Source organism: Blennius ocellaris (assembly GCF_963422515.1).
Source record: "Blennius ocellaris genome assembly, chromosome: 19".
Lineage (NCBI taxonomy): Eukaryota > Metazoa > Chordata > Actinopteri > Blenniiformes > Blenniidae > Blennius > Blennius ocellaris.
Window position 1 is genome coordinate 19603079 of NC_137668.1, and position 22528 is coordinate 19625606.

General features: G+C 41.9%; 1 protein-coding gene across 9 annotated transcripts in view; it reads left to right on the plus strand.

Annotated features, from left to right (window-relative positions):
* The window catches only part of abi1a (abl-interactor 1a), a 48442-nt gene that overhangs the window by 22876 nt on the left and 3038 nt on the right, over positions 1–22528 (plus strand). Inside the window, exons 3-9 of one of the 9 annotated variants that reach the window (XM_080514932.1) lie at positions 5288–5464; positions 11114–11217; positions 11806–11958; positions 16792–16892; positions 18259–18390; positions 20280–20552; positions 22138–22224. In XM_080514932.1, coding sequence (XP_080371058.1) covers positions 5288–5464; positions 11114–11217; positions 11806–11958; positions 16792–16892; positions 18259–18390; positions 20280–20552; positions 22138–22224 — 1027 coding nt within the window. The remainder of the gene's footprint in view (positions 1–5287; positions 5465–11113; positions 11218–11805; positions 11959–16791; positions 16893–18258; positions 18391–20279; positions 20553–22137; positions 22225–22528) is intronic. The other 8 variants (XM_080514933.1, XM_080514934.1, XM_080514935.1 and 5 more) reach the window with 8 other exon arrangements.

The following is a 22528-nucleotide window of genomic DNA, read 5'->3' on the forward strand; positions in this document are numbered from 1 at the left end:
TTTTTCAAGAGTCCATTCAATCTCATACATGCACTACAGTATTCATGTCTTTATACTTGCAACACATTTAAAAAGAAGTAAGAAAATGTAAAAATAACATTGAATTTGATCTTTTTTCCAATACCTGTTTGCTGTAGCAGGACAAAGGTTCTCATCGAACATACGTGTCGATTCACAAAAATATAAATAAAATAAGGACTATATGTTCAAGGACTATAGATTTAATTGCAGACATGAAAACGGTGGAAGAGACAGGAAAACATTCTGAAACTATTAAGGGCAAAAGTTTTATAAATGACTAGATTATTCATTGGAAATGAGGGACGTTTCTATGGAAGGTGATGTGAACGTCACAGCATTTATTTTCTATGATATCCAGTTTTTTCAGTACTTTTAATCCAGTCAGCTCCCTGAAAGTACCAAAGGACACACTTTAGTCAAATCAGTTGAATAAAACTCATTTTGCATTTGACAAACATCTTGAACTACCCAGTGGGTTATTTGTTTTGGTTTTTAGTTTTCCTGAAATCAAACAAACGATTGAAGAAACCCCGTCGCTGTCTCCCTTTGCAGAAACCTTTAGCTGTTGCCTCTTGGGTCATGTTGCCAATCATATCCAAGCTGTGTTTCACTGAGACGTGACGCCAGTAGATTCCTGACTGTTGAAGTTAAGACACTGAAAATAGCCAAACGTTTGGTGCCTTTCGGGCTGACAAGATCTTCACATCTAATTCAGCGATCTGGTATAAAAAAAAAAAAAGAAAAACACAAATATTATGCCACTTGTTGCCACTAACGACACATACAAGAATCTCACAGTGCTGACTCACTCTGGTCCCAGAATGTGAGAAAAATCTCTCAAAAGTGCGTCTTGAATCATTCTCCTCTGTCTGAAGGCAAGATGTGGATGACGATGAAGGTGTTGGCAGTGTTTCCAGTATTTGACAGAGGTGGTCACACTTTGTCAACGGTGATTGACTCTGCTATGAATGTGGGAGGATTTGGAGAAGAATCACAGACTAAAGGCGGAAATAAAAGGCTGCTGAGGAAGAAGTGGAGAATAAAGGAGGCGATGAGTTCAATGAAAATAAAGCAGTTGCAGATTAAAGGAAGGCAGGCAGAAGTGGGGGCACTTTTTAAATCCTAAAAGCCTGTAGCTGATGGATAAGCTAAACACCACATCCAAAAAAACTCTATGTGTTCTGAGGAAAGACAGTGGCTGAGAGCCTCTCTGAATCATCCACTTTTCATTTCGTCAAGATGCATTCAGAGTCCTGCTTCTTTCCACCCGGCAGATGGACCATTGGGATCAAGTAAACACTTTTCAGTGACAGTGTTGGCACTCAAGTCGACGGAATGGGCTATTAAGTAGCCATCGCTCAGATTGAAGCCCCCCTGCTTGGTCTGAGGCAGAATAGGCTTTTCTACTTGGACCTTTTTTGCATTTTTCCCCCCCCTTTTTTCCCCGCAGCTCCATTTAATGTTCTCCGGACCCCAGTCAGAGGATTAGCTGAGCGCTCTCGATGGGGTGCAAGTCTCTTGCTGTGTGTGGAAGTTTGCGAGAGAAGGTGGTTTCAGAATTACACTCCTGTCAGCGCTTGTGTAACATCAGTCTACTGCAGGGGCTATTTTCTTGACATACAGGAAGAGATGAACTTGTACTCGCTTCCTCCCTGCCAGCTGCGATGATTATTGTCCACCATCTTCTCCGATAAGGTCAGGGCAGCAGCTCTCTTGTTTGGGGGAAAAAAAGTTTCTGTGGTTGAAGCAGAAACTTTTTTGCGTTCCGTCTCAGTACCCACTTCCCCAGAGTATCTCATAATAGAGATCCATATTTTAAAAGAAGGAAATAAGCCCACATTTTATTTGTATTTCCAGTTAGTTGTCAGTCTTCATAGCCAAAAACCATGTGTGAACAGAATTAGTCCTCCCACAGGTGTTAAACATTTTTTTTAAGTTTGCATTAGAAAATAACATAGAACATCTTTATAGGTCAAAGGAAACTGTCGGTTGTTTGCCAAATTACCTCGTCAGTATTATTTATTACACAGAATACTTCATCTTGTATCACAATTATTTTGTACATGGTAGTAGAAATATTTGTACAAACATTTTTTAAATCAAAATGACTGGTCATTGATATTTACTTATAACAGTTGAACTTGCAATTAAAACTGACGTTATTTATCTGGTACAGTGGAATAATCATCTAGAAGGTTTCTTTGGAGAAAATGTGGGAAATCACTGATCCAGTATGTCGAAGTGATATTCATGTTTTTGTGATGTTTTATTTATTTCTTCCAATGGCCTTCCACCATTCTCAAAAGGAAAATAAATTTTTTGTGAACTTTTCATTACATTTTGTGTTTTTTTTAAGACAATTTTATTTTTCACGTTATATAAAAATTTTGTTATAGAACATAAAAAAAGGTATGATTCTAAACTGACTTGTGGCGAAACTTGACTATACAGGCAAGCAGATGTACTACGTAACTCTAAATCTTGACTTTCCATTCTGGAAATGTTCTGACAAGTTTTTCCAGGAAAAGACGGGGCATATTATTGCAGAAGATGGAAGGATAAACCAAAATTGGAATTGGAAGCACGTTGGAAGTCAACTAACTTTGTTATAGTTCTTTTCTGCATTTTTGACCCAAATATTGTGTACAGGCACCAGAAATAAAGCCGATGTTCAGTGAAGAAGTTGTGCAAGCCTCATAAACCTTCAACAACCCCACAACCAAAGTAATAATGCTGTTGGCTTTCCGATGAGGCCTGATGACCTCCGGGTAGGCCGACAAAAAAAACGCCACCCCTGCGGCGCTCTGTAACGACGTCCCACGCCTATGATCTCGCTCTTATTTACAGCGAGTGGAGGTCACTAAGCCGCGGCGATAATGAGGTGAAATGAGGTTAAAGCCATTCCCCTCCTCCTCCTTGTGCTTTGCTCCTTTGTCATGTCTGGCTCCATCCAGCCAATCACTGAGCCCCAGAACTTTCCCCGCAAGTAAAAGCCGAAAGGACTGATTTGATTTTGGCCCAGTTGTTTCCAGATGATCACGATACATGACAGTTCGTGATTTGGGAATAATTTCTGAGGGGTTCTGTGGAGTCAAGCCGTTGGCGCAAATTAATATAACACTGAAGCTTATGTGCCCAAAAATGAATTGTTCATTAGTTTTGGTTAAAGTTGGACCTTTGCAGTGCTGTATTTTTTAATTTTAGGAGCCTCTCGTGTTCTGGAAGCCCAGCACAGGTTAAAAAAGACGACTGTAGTCGACTCTCTGTCATCTCTCTTAATTCAAACTGACAGTACAGGGCATTGGAACAGAACGGATGTTTCCCCTTTGTAAGGGAAGTCTCTCTGGGAGCAATTATGTATGAGGAACTTTGCCTGTTATGAAATATTGATTCCTCCATATTTTTTTTTATCCCCACTTTAATTTCGAACAATCTACTTTTACTGTACTGTGTCCAGAAACAATCTGCTCGGCATCAAGTCCCCATAGATACACCGGCTCTCACGCCTGTGTCACATTAAAATGTCACAATTTAATTTTAGATTCAATGTTGTACAGAGATGACAGAGTGTTTTTCACTTCCCACAACTCTGGGCCGAGTGACACTTGAAGGCTGAGTCGGCCATTCAATTGAAACAGTACAGAATTGAGAGTGCGGCTCCCGGTCTCCGCGGCATGAAAGGAATCTCTTGTTGGCGCTGACCGCTGACTCCTTCCCCTCTCCGAGAGCGAGCGCCGCAGACATTGCGGCCTTTCATCTCCCAGAGGAAGGGCAGCTGCTCCTGGGCTCATTGGGAGGTTTCCCCTGTTTGGCCCGTTCTGTCATTTGTCGTGATTGAAGCTGCACTTGGTCACATTTTATGGAAGACTCGTGGCAAACAACATGAAGTCCTCATGCTCACAAAATGTTGGACTTTATAGATCATTCATACCGTTCCAAATGAAGGAACGCCTCCTTGGTAATGAATGAAATACTCATAACGCTGAGGAGAGTAACACTGGAAATTAATGGTGCTATCATTTTGAAATGTAGATGTCATTAAAATGGTTTGACTGGTGTTTAAAATAAATGATCTACTTGAAGTGAACTCTGCAGCAGGCTCACAGCATGAAGCTAAAGACTTGTTGGGTCAGTGGAAACATGCCATGAGGTCGAGTTCCAGATATTTTCCCCGTCTTCTTCCTTGGTCTGATTTGTTGTCCGTTAAGTGCAGAAAGAAACTTCGTTGAAAAGCAGCGGCTTATCGGCAGCAAGAAAGTAACACTCCTGTACTGAAGGGCCATAACTTCTGTATTGGTTTCAATAACAAATGTCCCGGTTTTGGATTGAAACCTCTTATGTATGTTTCAATTGACCCTTGTTTTCACAGTTTACTCATTCATGTTATTTTTTCCCATTTTTATTCCTGCTTATTTGTCTTTTTATGAGCAATCAAAATGTAGTAATCCCTGAAGCAAAGTGTACAAAAACAATAAGACAATATGTATAAATAATGAATGTAGCATGTATGAGGCTTAGTTGCTAACATCTATGCTAAACAGAAAAAACAACTAAGTGGAGCTGATAAGCCACAGAGCATTTTCACAACACAATAATAAAGTTAGCTGTGATGACTGAAGTCATGCTAACTGTACTGGAGTTTTTAAGATCATTACATTTCAAACTTTTTCCTTTGCAAAATCCACATTTGATAATCTTCTGAAATAAGTATGGCTTCGTGCTGCTCATGAAAAGGACTGGCTAGTTTTTCACACGTTGGTACAATCTCGGTAAGAAAACAGTCTGGAGCATAAATAATTAATTTGTTGCCTACAGAAGTTAATGAGAGATGCTGAAAACAGAAATTTGTCAGAATATGACAGAGGGGCTTGATTTTAGTCTAAATTATTAATGCCTCGTCTTTAACACCACTTAACTTGCACTTTACCTGTCTGTATCGTACATGGAAAAGTCTTGTGTTTTCTTCCATAGTTATCTGAATTCTGTTACAGCTACTTTTTGGTTCATTAATTGGACCCAAACGATCACACTCTTATGCTTTGGTCATCATTATTCTGTGTGGGACCTGGTTTATACCGCCATCGATTTTATTAGCATGCTCTGGGTTGTTGTAAAAGCATTAAGTCCCCAGTGATGAAAAGTACAGCCTGGTGATTTAATTAAAACCTTCTTAAGCTGCTGTATGACAACTATATCCTGTCCCAGAGGCCCCATGGGTCCTCGTACGCGTTTTTCTCACCGTCTTCCCTCCTGTCATCCCCGACAGACGGTGGACATCCATAAAGAGAAGGTGGCCCGGCGAGAGATCGGGATCCTGACCACCAACAAAAACACGGCGAGGACTCATAAGATCATAGCGCCGGCGAACATGGAGCGGCCGGTGAGGTACATCAGGAAGCCCATCGACTACAATGTACTGGACGATGTTGGCCACGGAGTTAAGGTGAGCAGGATCCCGGATTTATTCATTTGAACTATTTCCAACTTCTTCAGATCTGCTTCACAGTAGTGCTCCTCTACACTGCGCTGTTTTCCCACTTCCTTGTTCTCGATCTGATATCTGATCTCTTCCTCCTCCTCCTCCTCCTCCTCCTCCTCTTCTTTGCTCTCTTGCCAGAGGTACCCCCCCCCATCTTCTTCTTTCTTTACTCTCTCCTACTTGGACTTGCTTTCCCGCTCGTCCTCCATCTCTGTTGCTTTCATCTTCAGAAAGCCCCCACCCCCAGCTCCCGACCCTCCAGGAATATGTTTCAGTATGGGTTGGTGGGAATCGGCCGGGGGTGGTGATGAACTGTAAAAGTGATTACATCATATAGCTTTCAGAAAACCGCTCTATTCTTAGACTGTAGTGAAGAGAAACATGCTTGTGAGATGTTTTTTTTTTTTTTTAACTCGGGCCGACGCTGTCCAGATGAGATTTGTAGATTATGATACCATTAGTGCAATCTGAAAGGTACGACAGAAGCTTTTTGATGTGATAAACAAAGTAGAAACCTGCTGCCTCTCTGCCATCAGGGCTGGCTTTTAGGGGTCACCGAGTTACCCCAGCAGCGGCATCATTTCCTGACCGCCACCGGCATTTGTTTTTGTTTTTTTATGTGTGATTTCTATCCTTGTGCTCGAGCCCATCAATCAGCCAATCAATCGCAGCTGTCACACAGATTGGATTAGAGGCCCACCATTACCGTGCCGTAGTGTTACAGGCATTTGTGGGACAGGAAGAAAAGCCATTGTGCCACTTTCTATTCACTCTGTAGGGAATTACCTCGATCCTCTCCGCCATGTTTAATGGGATGTGTGATTCTTACCACAGGGACTGAGTCTTAACCAATTATTATGAATATTATGTTTCACTGTTCCCGATGAAAGCAGATCAACACTCGTTGTTAATTGGAAGCTCGAGGCAGGAGGCTGTTAGCTGAGCATAAATACTCAAATTCAGAGACTTTCAGGGGAAAATATATACATGTGCATGTACATAAATACTACAGAGACAACTGGTACTTAAAATAACTGTTTTTGGTCTTTATATTAGCTCCATTCAGGAACCATAGTTAATTTCATCTACATTTCTATTAATACAATAAGGCCACTCTAGTCACATGTTATTTCAAAACAAGCTTTCAGTGTCATGATTTTCCATTTCATTTTGAGACATATTTTTTAAAAATTGCTTTGTAGAAGACATTCTACAAGTTTCTTGTCTCAAATCATATACACAGTTTCACAGCTTATTTACAAACTAAATTTTATCTTGGAGAAATCGAATTGTAACTGTTGCTTTTTATAGTTTTTGGGCTAAAAACCACTTGAGCCACAGCTGGCAAACGAATATAACTGAAAGCTGTAGTCAGCTGCTACGAAGAACTGCACAGATGCCTCCTTTTTTTTTTTAATCCACCTGAAGCTTTCAGTGTGAAACTAAATCAGAGAGTTGTGCAATGGTGTAAGAGAGTGCTACATCATTGCACACGCAAACACACCAAAAAAAATTCCAATTACTGAAACCATCGCGCTTCACGGCTGATTTAAGACCGTTTGATGGGTCTATTTTAAGAACATCACGTACTACACTGTGCCTAATCTCTGTGGATTCTCTCCTTTTTAAAATATCTTTTATGAGCTGCATTTAGTTGGAGAAGAGACAAAGGGGGAAAGCACACACACACACACACACACACACACACACACACACACACACACACACACACACACACACACACACACACACACACACACACACACACACACACACACACGCGTGCTTTGCCGCAGCAGCCCTACATCACTCACTTTCTATCATCTGTGCATGTCACAGGCCAAAGAGCCGATCAATAATCAACATCAATACACCATATTAATATATATAGGATGCTGTGATGGCTGCTGTCAGATGCTGGGCTTGTATGGAGGGTCTACAGCCACGGTTTTACTTACTGATCAGGATCGATACCTAAATGGGACTTTAAATTACGTTGACTGGTTGTAGTTTACTGGGAAGCCTGTGCATCCGTGCACTTTTAAGTGGTTTCATGATCCAACCATGTTCGTCTTGGTAAATACCTTAAGAAACATCATGTCGTGTAGTGCTGCCATGCATTATTGAATAGAAGTGTGTGTTATTTGCGGGAATAAGTAGCTGAGGAGACAGAAAAGGTGAGAGTCTGGAATCAGATTCTTATCTGGAATCAGTGTCGTATTAGTGCTAAATGGAAGCTCACAACTGACAGATCAGGATGTTCCCACATCTCAGGGCCTTCTGACAATGACGTGATGCTTTTACGCGTTAATGCAAGAGATGGGATTTATTCTTCTCAGCTGATGCTTAATCTAGTCAGAGGTGCTTTCAGGGATCCAGGCAATGAGATTTCAGGTGTTTCAAGTTATATTTCAGCCTTCAAGAGTGCTTGTCCATGTCTGTTAGTACAAGAGATTATTAAATAATCCATTTTTTTTTAGCTTGCATCAACAAAATCAAAATAATTAATGTGTAATTGGAGAAGGCCCATTGAGATGTGAATAATGACGGAAACCTGGACAGAAAGTGGTCAAACTGTTTCTATTTTTCTTTTGTTTCATAAAGGCATACAGACATTTTTTTTGTATTTTCCAAACCCAATGCAATGCAAAAATGCAAATTTAGCCGATTACTATAATGAAATTACTGGTGCGGAGACGGTTGATGAATTTTTCTGTTAGCTTGTTAATTGTTTCTTTATTGAAAATAGTTTCAGAGCTGCTATCTCTCTCTGTGGATCTCCCTGAGCTAATTGTTAGTTTTAGCATTGGCTGGATCAATTAGAAGAACTTAAATAGAGCTGCCTGTTGTGGTCGACAGGCTGATTGTTTATCTCGCCAATTTCATCAGTGCTCCGGCTTCTCGTTCTAATTACTTGTAATTTCTTTTTTGACTAATTAAGGCTTTTAAAACTTAAAATGGCCTCATCTCACGTATTAATTTCATTTCATTTCACCTTTTCATTTGGTATTTTATGTTTTTTATCCCATTAAAGGAGTGTTCAGTAGTATCACACAAGCTTAATCAGCATGTAGTCCATCGACCACTTCTCTGATCTCTTGCTTATTTAATATGATAGGAAAGCCAAACAGTGGTGGACAAACTAATACACAAAAGCTTAATAAGTAATACCTCGTGTCCTGGGAAGAAAGAGAAAGGAGAAAATGCCTCAATCTGGTTATGTTGCTATTTTTCCATCTAATTTGGATTTCTCAGAAATTTACCAGGAAAACAACACTTCATCAATCCCAGAAGTTCACTCTTGAACACAGCTATATTTATAAAATAAGTGACAATATAAACAATTTTTTTCTTGTAGTTTTTGCCTAAAGTCATAATGGAAAAAGTATGAAGAGTATGTTCCTCATTGAAATGTCAATAATGAGGGGATTGACTTTTGATTTACAGTGTTTTGGGATATTTTAACTTCTAGTAATAAAGGTTTTGCTGCATTGACAATAACTTGCAGCAGCTTTTGTGAAAACCGAGTCATGAAAGAAATGACTTTGACGTAGAGGACATACTGCTCTGCTGTAGATTTTCTTTTTCATGCTAAATCTTTGATGGAACTCAATAACCTCAATCTGAACCTGTTTGAATTTCAACTTTGATGTTACTAAAGCATTTCCACACCCGGCAGTCTGGTTTGCGCCGCAGAACGCGTACAGCATTTTTTTCCTGAAGTGATAAGGCACGAGGAAGTCGTAGGCTTTGGCATTTCTTGCATGACCTAGATGTGCAAATGGAATCTGGCCGTGATAACCCAGGGAGGGGGTGAAATGTGAACGGGAAATTTATCAGTCACAGCTGCACTCAAGGTGTTTTTTTCTTTTCTTTTTTTTTTTCTTTTACAGAGGCAACGGTGGCTCCACACTGACCTGTGCCACGAATTTGCTCTTGGCTTCATGCTCTCTCCCTCTCGTTCTTGCTCTTGTGGTCTTGTGATGCTGCAATGCTTTCTGCAGAGGCCGCTGGGGAAGCTGCATTATAGATGAGCCACTTGACTCGCGAGTTGTCAAACTGCAGATCAAACCTGCCGCCACACCGGCTCTGTATTCTCCCCGACTTCAGCCGGCAACATATCGGAGGCGTGGGGGTCATAATCACCCCTTATTTTCTGAGTGTTGGATCTTGTCCCTGTTGCATCCTTCAGTTTCACACCCTCTGATCAGATCAAACCGGCTTTACGCTCAGCCTGCCGGCTCTGCCGCGAGATCCCAAACACTCCCCGCTCAGTCTCTCCCTGGTCCTGGGTGTGGCTCTGTTTCTGGTAACATGCTCTGGTAACTCCTGACCGACCCAGGTCTTGCTAAATATTTACTCAGCGTAAATACAGCGAGGGATCGTTCTCTCTCCGACTTGCTCGCACTTTGGCTCCTGCTTATCTGTTCGGATGTGGCCCTTTTGACATTTCTCTCTCTCTCTCCCTTGTCTTCTTTTTTTTTTTCTCCTTCGCCCACACTAAGTGGCTAAAAGCCAAGGTAAGTCAGAGTAGTCACATGACCCATTTCTTTCCAATATATAATTGATAGATTTCTTCCACACCCCCATGCGCAGTGAAAACTCCTCTACATGTGATTATTGTTACTGTCAGCTCTAATGCCATTTCCCATTTAACGATTCTGTCGTCCCTCCTGTAGTGAAGAACCTCCCCGTCCCTGCCTGTGTACCAGCTGCGTCTTCATGTTGTCACTCGCTTTTCATGTTCTGTAGTTAATAGTCTCTAAATGTTTTATATTCTTGCATGTGCAAAAGTTTTAGGCACGCCTGGAAGAAATGTTGCTCGTCCGTCATGTCATACCAGCAAGAAAACAGTGTGCTTGATTACTTAGTAGCTCTGCAGCAGAGTATAATAATCTCAACTGCTGATGTCATCAAGTGCTATCTTAGGATGTAAAGAGGAATCGGTGATTCTGGGAGTAATGGGGAGAGTCTTAAATATGTAAATCTGTTTGGAATTACATGAAAAGGAGGAAGAATTTGAGTCTGCCTCCATCCACAGAAGATCACTTCGAAATAAACTGCAAGTTTATTGAAAAAGATTGATGAGGAGTGCAAATCACAGTCAATACTGGTTTCACTTCTGTTCATTCACCGTGTTAAGTGATTAAAAAATTTAATTTCACCAACTTTGCTCTTGAGATTGTCCTCACTTTGCAACATTTTGCCATCATGCCTAAAGCTTTTGCACTGTACAGCAATTACAGTGTAAATTCGTATTTACAGGCTTCCCAGATACCATATCAGCAATAACTGTTTTTACTGCTGTGCAAGGGTCTTGTAATGTTTGACTTTTTGTTGTTTTTGTTTTATATGTATGTGCCTGTTGGGACACAAGTGTTCTGCAGGAAGCCTGATTGAAAATCCAGAGGTTTCAAACTTGCGATTGCGTCCAAACACGAGGCGGCGCGGAAATTATGTAACTCCTCAAATAGTGACAAAAGCTCATCTGTGCAGCTGAATACTTTTCATCTGGGCAGCCTGTAACATTTGATTTTAGTTGTTTCACTAGTACTAATCACCCACCTTGCCTGAAGTAATAACACTTGTTTTTTTAAATTCCTTTTACCACAGCAGCATGGAAACAATCAGGCAGTCCGAGCAGGAACTCTATCGAGGACCAATCCACCAACGCAGAAGCCGCCCAGCCCGCCGATGTCGGGGCGTGGCACGCTTGGGTAAGATTTCTGTTTTAGTCAGCAAGAAAGGACGACTAATCCCCTTATTATCAAACGCTAAATGAACAGACGAGTATTGAGCATGCAGGTTAGCTGCGTAGCGTATGGATTTATGTTCGTTTTTCATTTAAAGTGGAACTGCTATGCTTCTTCATATGCCTCAGTGCTGCAGCTCAAATTCACTCAAACCACATGCTTCAGATAATCTTTACAGGTGACGATGTATAATGGAGCCAGCATCTGTATTAAATGTATGTTGAATGTACGCTTTGTGAGTTTTAATTATTAGTTTAAATATTAGGTTTTATTTAACTTGATATCAGTGTTGGGGCAAAAGCAAGTCTGTGAACTTTAGTGTCATTTAATGACAGCCGTCATCAACTGATGCACAGCAGCAGTCCCACACACTAATCAGATGTAAATTCTAAGGATAAACTGTGATGTTCTCGCCTGCAGTCTGCATCCTGCTGGGTAAAGTGATGGGATTTACAACGCCCCAGTGAACTCTCTGCCACAGTTTGAGGGATTTGCACTCCGTTGTGACGGCTTTCCATATTGAGTCGGTGTCGTTTCCGTGTTCCGCTGCAGACGCAACACGCCCTACAAGACCCTGGAGCCAGTGAAGCCGCCCACTGTACCCAATGACTACATGACCAGCCCCGCTCGAATAGGCAGCCAGCACGGCCAGCAGCACAGCCCCGGGCGCACGGCGTCGCTCAACCAGAGGCAACGCACACACAGGTACATGATCAAAAAGATAAGATATTCAACAGTCACTTTATCTGATAGATGTTTATTGTGTAACTATGACTAATGTTTAAAAATACAATGCAATACAATGGCTCTAAGTTCAAGACCTGATCAACACACCATACTTATGTGTAGATGCACATTCACCCAGGGTCATCTGTGGATCGGCCATTTTGGGTCATAAGAATTCTCAATAACCCTTTAATTTCTATCCTGTACCCACTCAGGATGTCACACGCGTAACTCTGAACCACATCTGTTAGGCTGTTTTTTTTTTTCAAAACTTCATATGGCATACACATCATCGTATAGTCTATAGTCATTACAGTTCCCCTCAAGATTACTGCATTACTAATGATTTGTTTGAGTGGAGGATCGATTGATGATTTTTTTTTTGGTTTGTTTTCATGCATATTTGTGTCACTGCAACATCACTATTAACTGAATGAAGGAACGGTAAATCACCCATTTATCAGTCAATACAGTTTTTTAGTGATTAAATGAATGCAGTATATTTTTTGTTGGCACATGTTCATTAAAGTACGACCCCAAAGTCTCTAAGCAAAAAAAAAAACATGCAGGGACAATAAGAAGATGATCTCAAAATAGTTATAAAGGGAGAGCAGTATGTGGAGGACCAAACTCACTGAAAGTGGGAACTGAAAGATAGAAATAATACACAATCTTAGACAAATTTTGGTCCTTAAAAATCTGGAATTAGAAACACTTCATTTAACATATGTCACATGTATATTTTTGTACACACCAAACTGTCAGAAAACCATCCAACATGGAAAACGTGCAAACGACACAAAGGAAAGCAAGACAGGAATGTAGATGTTAATACATCTAAGTCTCCTCTCTCGTCACCAGAATACTGTATGATGTTGAGGACTCGGTGGTACCAGTCATCTGGTTGGAATAATTGTCGTTAGCACCTAATACATTGTCTCCCTCTGTTTTTATACAGGGTTGTAATTCAGTCTCTGGCTTCTGCTCTAAACTTCGCACTAAACATGCAGTGAAGGGTTGAGTAATGTGTAAAACATCTTTAATAAAAAAAACCCGGTCCCCTCCGGGTCAAAAACTCCTAATCCCGTCATTTGGCTCCCAGCTTGCAGCTCTTTCACTCCTCTCCTCCTTCAGCTTTAAATCCAACATTTGTCTGACAAGAGCGCTTCTCACCGCAGCCTGAAACACTCTCATATTAATATCTGTAAAAGCCTCAGGTTTAAAGTGCTGTTTCCAAAAAAAAAAAAAGAAGAAGAAGAAGTTAACTACAGTGAGAAAACTCTTGAAGACAGCTCTCATGTATTTCCCCAGAACTGTACACGTGGGAAGCGGGACACGCTTTCATCAAATTTGAGTCACGAGGGGGTGAAGTCGTCTCATTACCTAAAAAGCCTGTTATGCTGACTGTGATGCTCATAAATATTGCATAGATTGTTTTTTTTTTTTTATTTCCTCCCCATGCCAGATTTTGCTTTCCCGCTCATGTTTTGCATTGTTTGCATGCAGCTGCTCACACAGTGCTGGTTTCCTTAAAATGCAACTTCTGGCTCTCATTTGGTTGGAAATAGTACAGCCCAAACCACAGTGCATAGCATCTGGCAACACGGTCACTGACGTACGAGTGGTAGCTGCTCCGATGTCCCTTTAACAAACTGACGCTGTCCTCGGACTCGGGCTCTTTCCACCTCAGCTGATATTGCTGTGGCATCACTATTTGATTACACTGGCTCGGAGTCAACTGCGCTTATTCAGCTCATTCGTCTCTGCCATCCTCGACTCAGGCCTGAATTCAATATGGGTGTCTGTGTGCTCCTGCTGCACGCAACCTCATATTATACTGCTTTGTTTCTGTGGGAAAGGAAGCTCACGCGAACTTTAACTTACCACGTATTCCTGCTCACAAAACAAAATTCAACACAGCCAATGCGAGTTTATGCTTTAACCGTCTCAACGAAACCGGATGTAAATAGGCTTGTGGATTTGTAGTTGCGAGGTGCATCAAAATGCCTCTGATTTCATTATTTATACAATTTTTATTGTAAGTATGACAATAACTGACAACTGTTTTAGTTTGGTACAAATTATCTCTCGATAATTCAGAAAAAGCAAAACTGAGCTCAATGAATGTATTGAGCTCATTGAGCTCAATACATTGAGGGAGTATAAGGGAGTATATGATATTTGTACTCCTATTTAACATTTACAAGCTGTATTTAACATATCACCATTATGTTCCTACAATATTATGAACATGTAGTTTATGCAGTAATTTTACTTTTGAATACATTTAAGATGAAACTCGGTGATGAAAATATGTTTCTCCTCAGTGTAACACCTCTTTTTTTTTTTTTTATATATCCATGATAACAATCTCCAGGCTTTGCTAATAGGGAGCTTTTGCATTAGATAATGCTCAGGGTCACTTTGCAAGTCTATATTTCCTCCAGCCACAAAGCTTCAGCACACACTTGGATTGTGCGCACTGGTTCAGACATTGTTCATTTATACAGACGCTGCTTTTTGTTTTTTTTTGTTTACTCCAGGGATTTTTGTTATCTTGGAGCAACTGTGCTGGAACTTTTTGAAGACGAGCTGTGTGTCACCAGACGGCTGATTTATAAACAGTCACCTATATTAAGTAGAGCCAGAGCGATGGAGGCAGGAGAGGAGGTGGTACAGACGAACCGAGTGCTTTTATTTCAAAGTGTTTTGAAACAAAGGAGGGCAGGATGGAGACAGCAAAAGCCAGGGAAGAGATAAATGGGTTAGTGAAGGAATGGGTAAGTTATACAGGGATTAGAATGGATAAATCCAAAAGATGCAGAGGGAGGGGGGGCTGAAGTGCGACGCTCACTTCAAAAGGGGGCTGACTTGATGTTGTTTAGCCGTTATTCCCGCTGCCGCCACCGCCGTCCTTCAGAGGGGTAAACCCCGCTGATTGTGCCTGGAGAGCCCCGAGGCTTCACTGACGGGGATCAGAGAGGAGGAGAGAGGGGGATGATGGGGAAAGGGGATAAAGCCACGTGGGGGAGGTGGGGAAAGGAGAGTGAGTGAGTGAACAGGCAGGGCTTCAGTGTGATGGAGGGGTGGGGGGAAGCTGGTGATGGGTCAGGGAGACGGCTGGGGAATGACTTTACAGACGCTGAAGAGATGAGAGAAAGAGGTCGAGGGGCGGTTAGGGGTGAGATGTAGGGAGGATGAAAGGGGCAGAAAAAGGGAGAGGTGGAGGAGCTGGCGCAGAAATGAGGATCAAGGCCACGAAAGGGAAAGCATGACGGGGGGGGGGGGGGGGGGGGGGGGGGGGTTAGTTGGCCAGGCAATTGATCGACAAGCCCTAAGGTCACACACACAGGCCACTGCAGAGCTGACATGCACGATGCTTCACGTGTCCTATATCCTCGGAGTCTGGGGCAGGGCTGCAAGAACTAATCCAATACTGCCAATAAGACTAATGTGATCCTTTAACAAGAAAAACTGCTGTTGGTTATATGTTTTGTTTAATGAGATGCTTCCATATCACTTATAACATACAGCTGTGGATGAAATATGACTTCTCAAAATGTTATTTTCAGCCAGTAAAAAAAAAAAAAGAAGCCATAACCAGGAAGTAGTACAGACTAAAGAAGAGAAATACTGACTCCCATGGTTAGACTACAAAATGGGGGAAAATGGACAAAAAAGAGACACGCCACCATCATGGACACAGCAAATGAATGAAAAACAAGAGTGTAACTGTTGTATTGATAATTATTATTAAGAACTGTTGTTTTTGTGAATGAAAAGGAAAAAAATGCCAATAACTTTGAAAATAATGCTCTTTTGAGGTGCTAACAACGTTTTTATTTTTCACCTCTATTCACTCACTGAAGTTTTTCCACACATTTTTAATACGATGAGATTTTATGATCTTACACAGGACCTATGCATGCATAATATTATCAAGTAACAAATTAGACAGCAGTTATATTTTACTTGGAATGTATTGGTCAGTCGTAGTTCAATCTATATTCATGTAATGAAAGAGTGGTTTTCAAATGGTAACAAAAACGTAGAGGTCAGGGTTTTTTTTTCCCAGTAAGATCTTTTTTTTTATCTTTTAAATTTGAAAAGAAATAATAATAATCAGTGGAGTTTAAGCCTAATAAACATGTCAAACAGAATTCAAATCACATATTTTAAGAACGGAAGTTATTTAAGAATAATGGGATAATATAAGGTTGATTATAAGTGGGAATTAGACTTTATATAAGAATTACATGCATGCATAGTATGAGATTTTAGTGGACATGCAGTGTGGTTCAGGCTCTGTCAAAGAGTCTCTTCCTCGCGGCGAAAACCCATGATGCACAAAAAAAGCCATTAAAAATATTTTTTTGTCTATTTCATCTGTTCATCTGAGACTAAAAGGAAGGAAAACCAGTGTGTGATGATGACTGTGAAGCAGTGTTTGGGGAGAAACGAAAGAATCTGAATAAGATATTTTTGGGTAGTTTGTACCAGTGTCCGCTCTATTCCCCCAGTATTAACTTTGTGTTGAGCTCCTCTTTCATTAGAGTGACTCACGTCTTGCTCACTTGGGTGTGTCACGCTGCAGCCCGGTGTTAAAAAGTCAACACGCTGAATCAATCAACACGAGTACGTGGAGTATTACCTCACGGGACAATGGAAACGTGGAGTTTTGCAGCTCGATGTTTCCAAATAGGCCATGAGCCAAAAAATGAGCAGCACATCTGCAGCATTTGCCTGCTTGTGCAGCCGAAGCAGGTTGCCCTGAATTAAAAAAGATGTCCTCTTTCTCTCTCCTTTTCTCAGTGGCAGCAGCGGGGGCAGCAGCAGCCGGGAGAACAGCGGCAGCAGCGGGATTGGCATTCCCATTGCCGTGCCTACGCCCTCCATCCCCAACTCGGGACCAGGTGAGCTTCACATTGTCTTTTTTTTTTTTTTTTTTTTTGAAGCCCTGACCACCTGCCGAGTTGCCTTGTTCTTTGTTTTTTTGCACTGACGTGTTCCATACAGGGTTCAGGTTTCTTAAAAAGCCTGAAGTAGAACAGAGCCCCACCCAGTTGACAGACCTCCTTACCCACTTTGATGTCTCATATATTATCAGGGCAAATTAAAAAAGACTTTTCATGAGCTTAAATGGACTGTTTCTACTGCAAAGTATCACGAGAAAGTCACACTAGTGGAAATGTGCTCTGTAATGTGTTAAAAAAAAAAAAAAATATATATATATATATATAGAAAACAGGTGCCATGCTGTGTGAATACCTTCGGGGGATGAAACTGACAATTCATCAGATAACAGGAAAAACAATATGAGGAACATACCACACAGCATTGGGACTGTTACTGTTTTATGTTTTAGTAAAAATCTTAGTAATTAATGATGTAATGCAGATAAAATGAAATGCAAGACCATAAGAGACTTTTACTTTTATTTAGTGTGTTTTCTCCTCTCTGCTGATGAAGCAGTAATCACAGTGTGAATTAGCCAGATGGTACAAATGTAAAACACTTCAAGTTGATGCTGTAACTACTATCTACTACTACTCCTTGTATTGGTATGCCTCTGTTTGATTATCCAGTATAATCTAATGAATGGAAAACACTTTTCTTTTTAATAGAATTATAAATCTTTTGCATGACACTTGAGGAATCAAGTTTGTTTATAAAGCATTTAAAGCACGAATCCATGAAAAGCATTATTTGAGAATGTGTCAATACTGCACGATGTGCCGTTTGCAGCTCATGGGACTTCGTGAAGCAAAGCCTATGTTTACCAGACAGGGATTACGGAGGCCCATTGTGTTCTAAGCACAGCTGATTTTCTATCCTACTGTGTAAATAGGCCAAGCTGCGTTAGGCCTGCTGCATTACAGTGGAGCAGTAAGGCTTGTAACGCTACACAGTGCTGCATCACACCGCAGTGGGAGCAAACGCGGCCTGTCTGAGTTTTGCAATACATTTGAGCTGCGGACGAAATGTTTTAGTGTCGTACGGCGGTTGTTTACTTCGGTGCGAGGATCATGCTGGCAGCGCAGGGCCATCCACGGCTCTCGTTGCCAGCCAGTCGCCATGGTAACACTCGATTCATACCACAAAGAAAATGCTTTTAAGTGGGGAGCACCACGACAAAGTCTGAGCCCCCCCTCCCTCAAAAGGGGTCTTAAGTATGTTGATGTGAAGTTATGTAACACAGTGGAAGTGCAGGAGGCGGCCCAGATGGATGTCGGTGCCGCTTTGCTATTTAACAGTGACTAACAGGAATACTCCTTTCAGTCCCCCCCATGTCCGCTCCCCCTGGAGCTCCTCCGCCTCCCCCACCCCCTGCTCCCCCTCCCCCTCCTCCTCCTCCTATGGCTGGAGGGCCCCCTCCAGCACCGCCACCACCTCCTCCACTGCCAACCATAGGTGAGATCCCTCGAACTCCAAGAGCTGCTCTTCTGTCACGTCTGCTGATCGTCTGCCGGATCGTCACCGTGTCTCCTCTGATCTCTATCGCGGCATTACTTCACACATGAACGCTGCTGAGGGTGGAGGCGTCTGTACACACTGCAGGTTGATCATTCATGTGGATTTAGTTTGAGTGAGCACTAATAAGCGGAGCATCGACTCAGCAGAGAAGACATATAAAGAGAAGACGCTTGCCGCCGCGCCACATATCTTTAGGTTACCAAAATGAAGAAAATTGGAAAACATACAAATTTAATTGGTTCTTGAGACATATTAACGATAACTAACTTTTCCCAGCCACGATTATTCAAGCGAGTTTACTCAGATCTTGCCCTCTGTAGCTGTTTGCAGTGTGAACAGGCTTTTTCTTCTGCTTGGAGATGCACTTTTATCGCTTGTATGTTTACAAGCGGTGCTTTTCTGGGTGGTGGTTGTGGTTGATTTCCACTTCTAAAGTCTTTACAGGGTTGTTTTTTTTCTAATTGGATGCTTGAATTTCAGGAGTTTCAAGTCACCTTCGGTCTGCCCAAAGTGGACTTTTTTGCCTGTGTATTCTCTAAGATTGTTAATCGAGTCATTTTTTCTTTTTCTTTTTTAAATAAGTACAATTGAAAATAAAATCCTCTAATTGGGAAATTTATATGGCAAAATAAGACCAGCTTCTCTGGACTAACCTGTGTGACTTTGAGGCTTCTGCAGCACATGTAAAGTATATTTGTCAATTTTGTAATTTGCATTGTTTCCTTCGGTGTAATTCTGAAAAAAGCTTTATCAGGCAATATTGTTCATACATTTTTAATCTAACCCACCCTAAACCTTTTGGGTGGGAAGTTGTGTTTGTATGTTGGATTTTATAATGGCAATGGAATCCAGGGGCTGTACTACATTTTCATACGGAGGACTCGCTACATTGCCTGATGCAGCATTAATTTGAATGGGAAATTGACTGTATAGCATCGAGTCATACTTGGTTTGACTTACTGTGCAAAAGCATCCAGCTGTCTGATCACAATCAGTGAATAATAGGTTTGTGCAGCATCTGCTCATATCTCATCAACCCCAGCAATCTTCAAGGCGTTGAATCTAATGATCACTTAAAACGCTTTTTTTTTTTTCCCCTTCTCTCCTCTGAATATCGAACCACTCGTCCAGCATTAATCACTTTGAGAAAGAGTCTGTTTGCGTTTGGAAGTTTTACTTCCTCGGTTCCTCTGCGAGCGCCGGGCCTCCCGAGACGCAGTGTTAAGGTAGAAATGTGGACAGGAAATGCTCAAGCGGAGCAAAGGCCAAATGTTCAACCCCTCCTACACATTTCTGTTTTTTTTCCCTTTTCACAAACTTAACACACTGCTTTTTAGCCCTGCCAACACTTGAGGGTATTTCACATTGCTGTGATGTTGTTGCTGTTAAAAAGATGATTATTACGTTATAAGTTGTGAAAGTTACCTGCAGCCCTTTGAAAGGCCTCTAGATGTTGTTTGGTCTGTTTTGCTGCTGCTCTCTCTCTTTTTTTTTTTTTTTTTAATTTTTCAGTTTCCTCACTTTTCTCAGGAGGCTTGATCTGCATATTCTAATGAGAGGATTTTTACACCTGAAACATGTCTGTGCGATTACATGATCATTTTCCACATCTGCTTCCACTGCCTTTTCAAACAGTCTGGGGCTCTAATCACCATTTACAAGCTTCCCTAATCTTCTGCGGTGTTGCTGATTCATGTTTCGGTTCTTTGTTTTTCTCCCTCTCCTCTGTCTAACCTCCCTCCCTCTATCCGTGCTCTCTTCTCTCAACCCCCCCCCCCCCCCCCCCCCCCCCCCCCCCCCTCCCCCCCACCTTTGGGTGTTTCTAGCGGTGGCTCCTGGACCTGGTCTGGGCCCCGCTCCCATGTCCCAGTTTGGAACCATCTCGCGGCAGATTTCACGGCACAACCCTTCCAACTCCTCTGTCTCTATGGTTTCGGCCACGGGCACCTACCGCCGGGCGCCATCGGTCACTTCCCAGTTCTCCTTGCAGCAGCAGCAGCAACAACTACAGCAGCAACAGCAACAACAACTACAGCAGCAGCAGCAGAATCAGCAGCCTCATATTAATGGAGGCACTCCTGGCTATGGCCAGAACTCAAGTAAGGCGCTTCTGTTTCCAACTCCAAACCTGCTGCTGCCACCGCAGCACATAAAGTCCACCGCTTCCTTTTAATGTTATGCGCAATGGAAGTTAAATTCTGCAGTATTTCATGTTTGAAAGTTGCAGTGCAGATTTAAGGCGTTTCTTTCCCAAACTGTGAGATGATTAGTATCGATGTCGTCTTTTCCAAAGCTGATATAATGTCTGATTAACAGTCAGGTCAACAATTCAATCTATCATTTTCTTTGCTTGTTTATCAGCAATAGAAGACTTAATTTTATTAGCTTCACAAGTCTTATTAGTGACTATGGGATGGGCTCTCGGTCTGCAGTGTAGTTTAGATTAAATCCAAAATATGACATCGAGTTTTCAATGGGAAAAGTGCCAATACTTCAGATGAAATGTAGCCGGTGGTAAAGAATGTCGGAATGAAAAGCTCCGTACAAATGTATTTACAATAACTGAATATGAACAATTGTCATTAATTTATACACTCAAAGTTTTAAGCTTTTAGGAAAAAATGTTTTAGCCACAGTTTGAAAAGTAGCTTTATGTTGTCCTCTGTTTAAATGTAAATTATAAGGTTTCACAGAAATACAGATGAAAACTGATCTAACAAAAATTGTATTCTAAGTTTTGTAAAAGTACGTGGGGGAAAAAACTCTGCCTAAGTAAAGTAATATAGTACATATACTTTACTTCTCACCTCAGGTTGCTCCTCGCAGTCGAGGATTGACAGAGGAAAGATCGTTTAGTGATCTTTCAACTTACAGAGAAGGCTGTTTTTCCAAAGAATGTGGTCACGGTCTAAACTTACTCGGAACCTGGATCAGATCACAGCAGCACCTCCAGATGTTGTCGATCGCATTCTGTTCATGCCGCATTCAATAAGTACTGACGCCTGCGATGTTTTCTCAGATATGACTCCCAGGTGTAGACCGGGGGTCGCGTTGCTCAGCTCCACAAACAGTCTGGAGGATTATGTGTTGAATCACAGCGTTGAATCACTCAGTCACTGTGTTTCAAGTCTGAAAACTGTAGAAGTATCCAAAGTGTTTTCAGGATTGAGAGGAGCTCATGAACTTGGCCTCTGATTGAGGTCAACGCTGTAGAGACGACCGTGGGAAACGGCGCCCTCTGCTGGCCATTAGCACCTCCTCCTTTTCATTTTGGTCAGGAGTGGTCTGTTTGACAGAAATCAACATTAATCCGCCGTTTATCCCTACGACCCCAGCGATCCCCAGATACCATGTGAAATCCCGTCACAGCCACACGCGTCCCTGAACTTTTCAACCCACGTTCCTGTCTGATCTGTGCAGCCGCCGCTGATTTAGTACTCTTTGACACTATTAAAACTCACGTTTCAGTCTCCCACTTTTCATGCACCTCACTCAGTTATTTTCTTTTTTTTTTTTTTTAATATTAGTATAGTACAAGCTCACGGTTCTCACGCCTCGTGTGTCACTGTTGTGTTTGCTTGGGATTGGGTGTCACTCTTGAGACTGATGGACTTTATCTCTCCTTCTCTTCCTACCGTTGCTCACTCTATCCGCCCTCCTGTGCACTCCTCTGCCGGCTTTCAGTGTCTATCGCTCCTCCTCCTCCCCCCATGCCCCAGCTGACTCCACAGATACCTCTGACTGGCTTTGTGGCCAGGATGCAGGAGAGCAGTAAGTGAAGAGGCTCCCACATACAGTGCAGTACTTTCCTCTGTACCTGAGCCAACCCTTTCCCTCTTCCAGAACGCCCCGCATGCATTGTGTCTGTCCACTGTCCTCCGCCGTCTGTCTGTTAGAGCAGTCCATACTAACCTCTCACAACAAAGAGCCGCCTAACATAGTGTTTCTTGTGAAAGACATCGTTTTAACAACATGGAATCAACTTGTACTGTGACATTTCTTTCTCTATTGAGGATGGTGTAGATGTAGATTCCAGATCTGCAGTGATGAAAGTACGAGTGGCAGCTCATAGTTG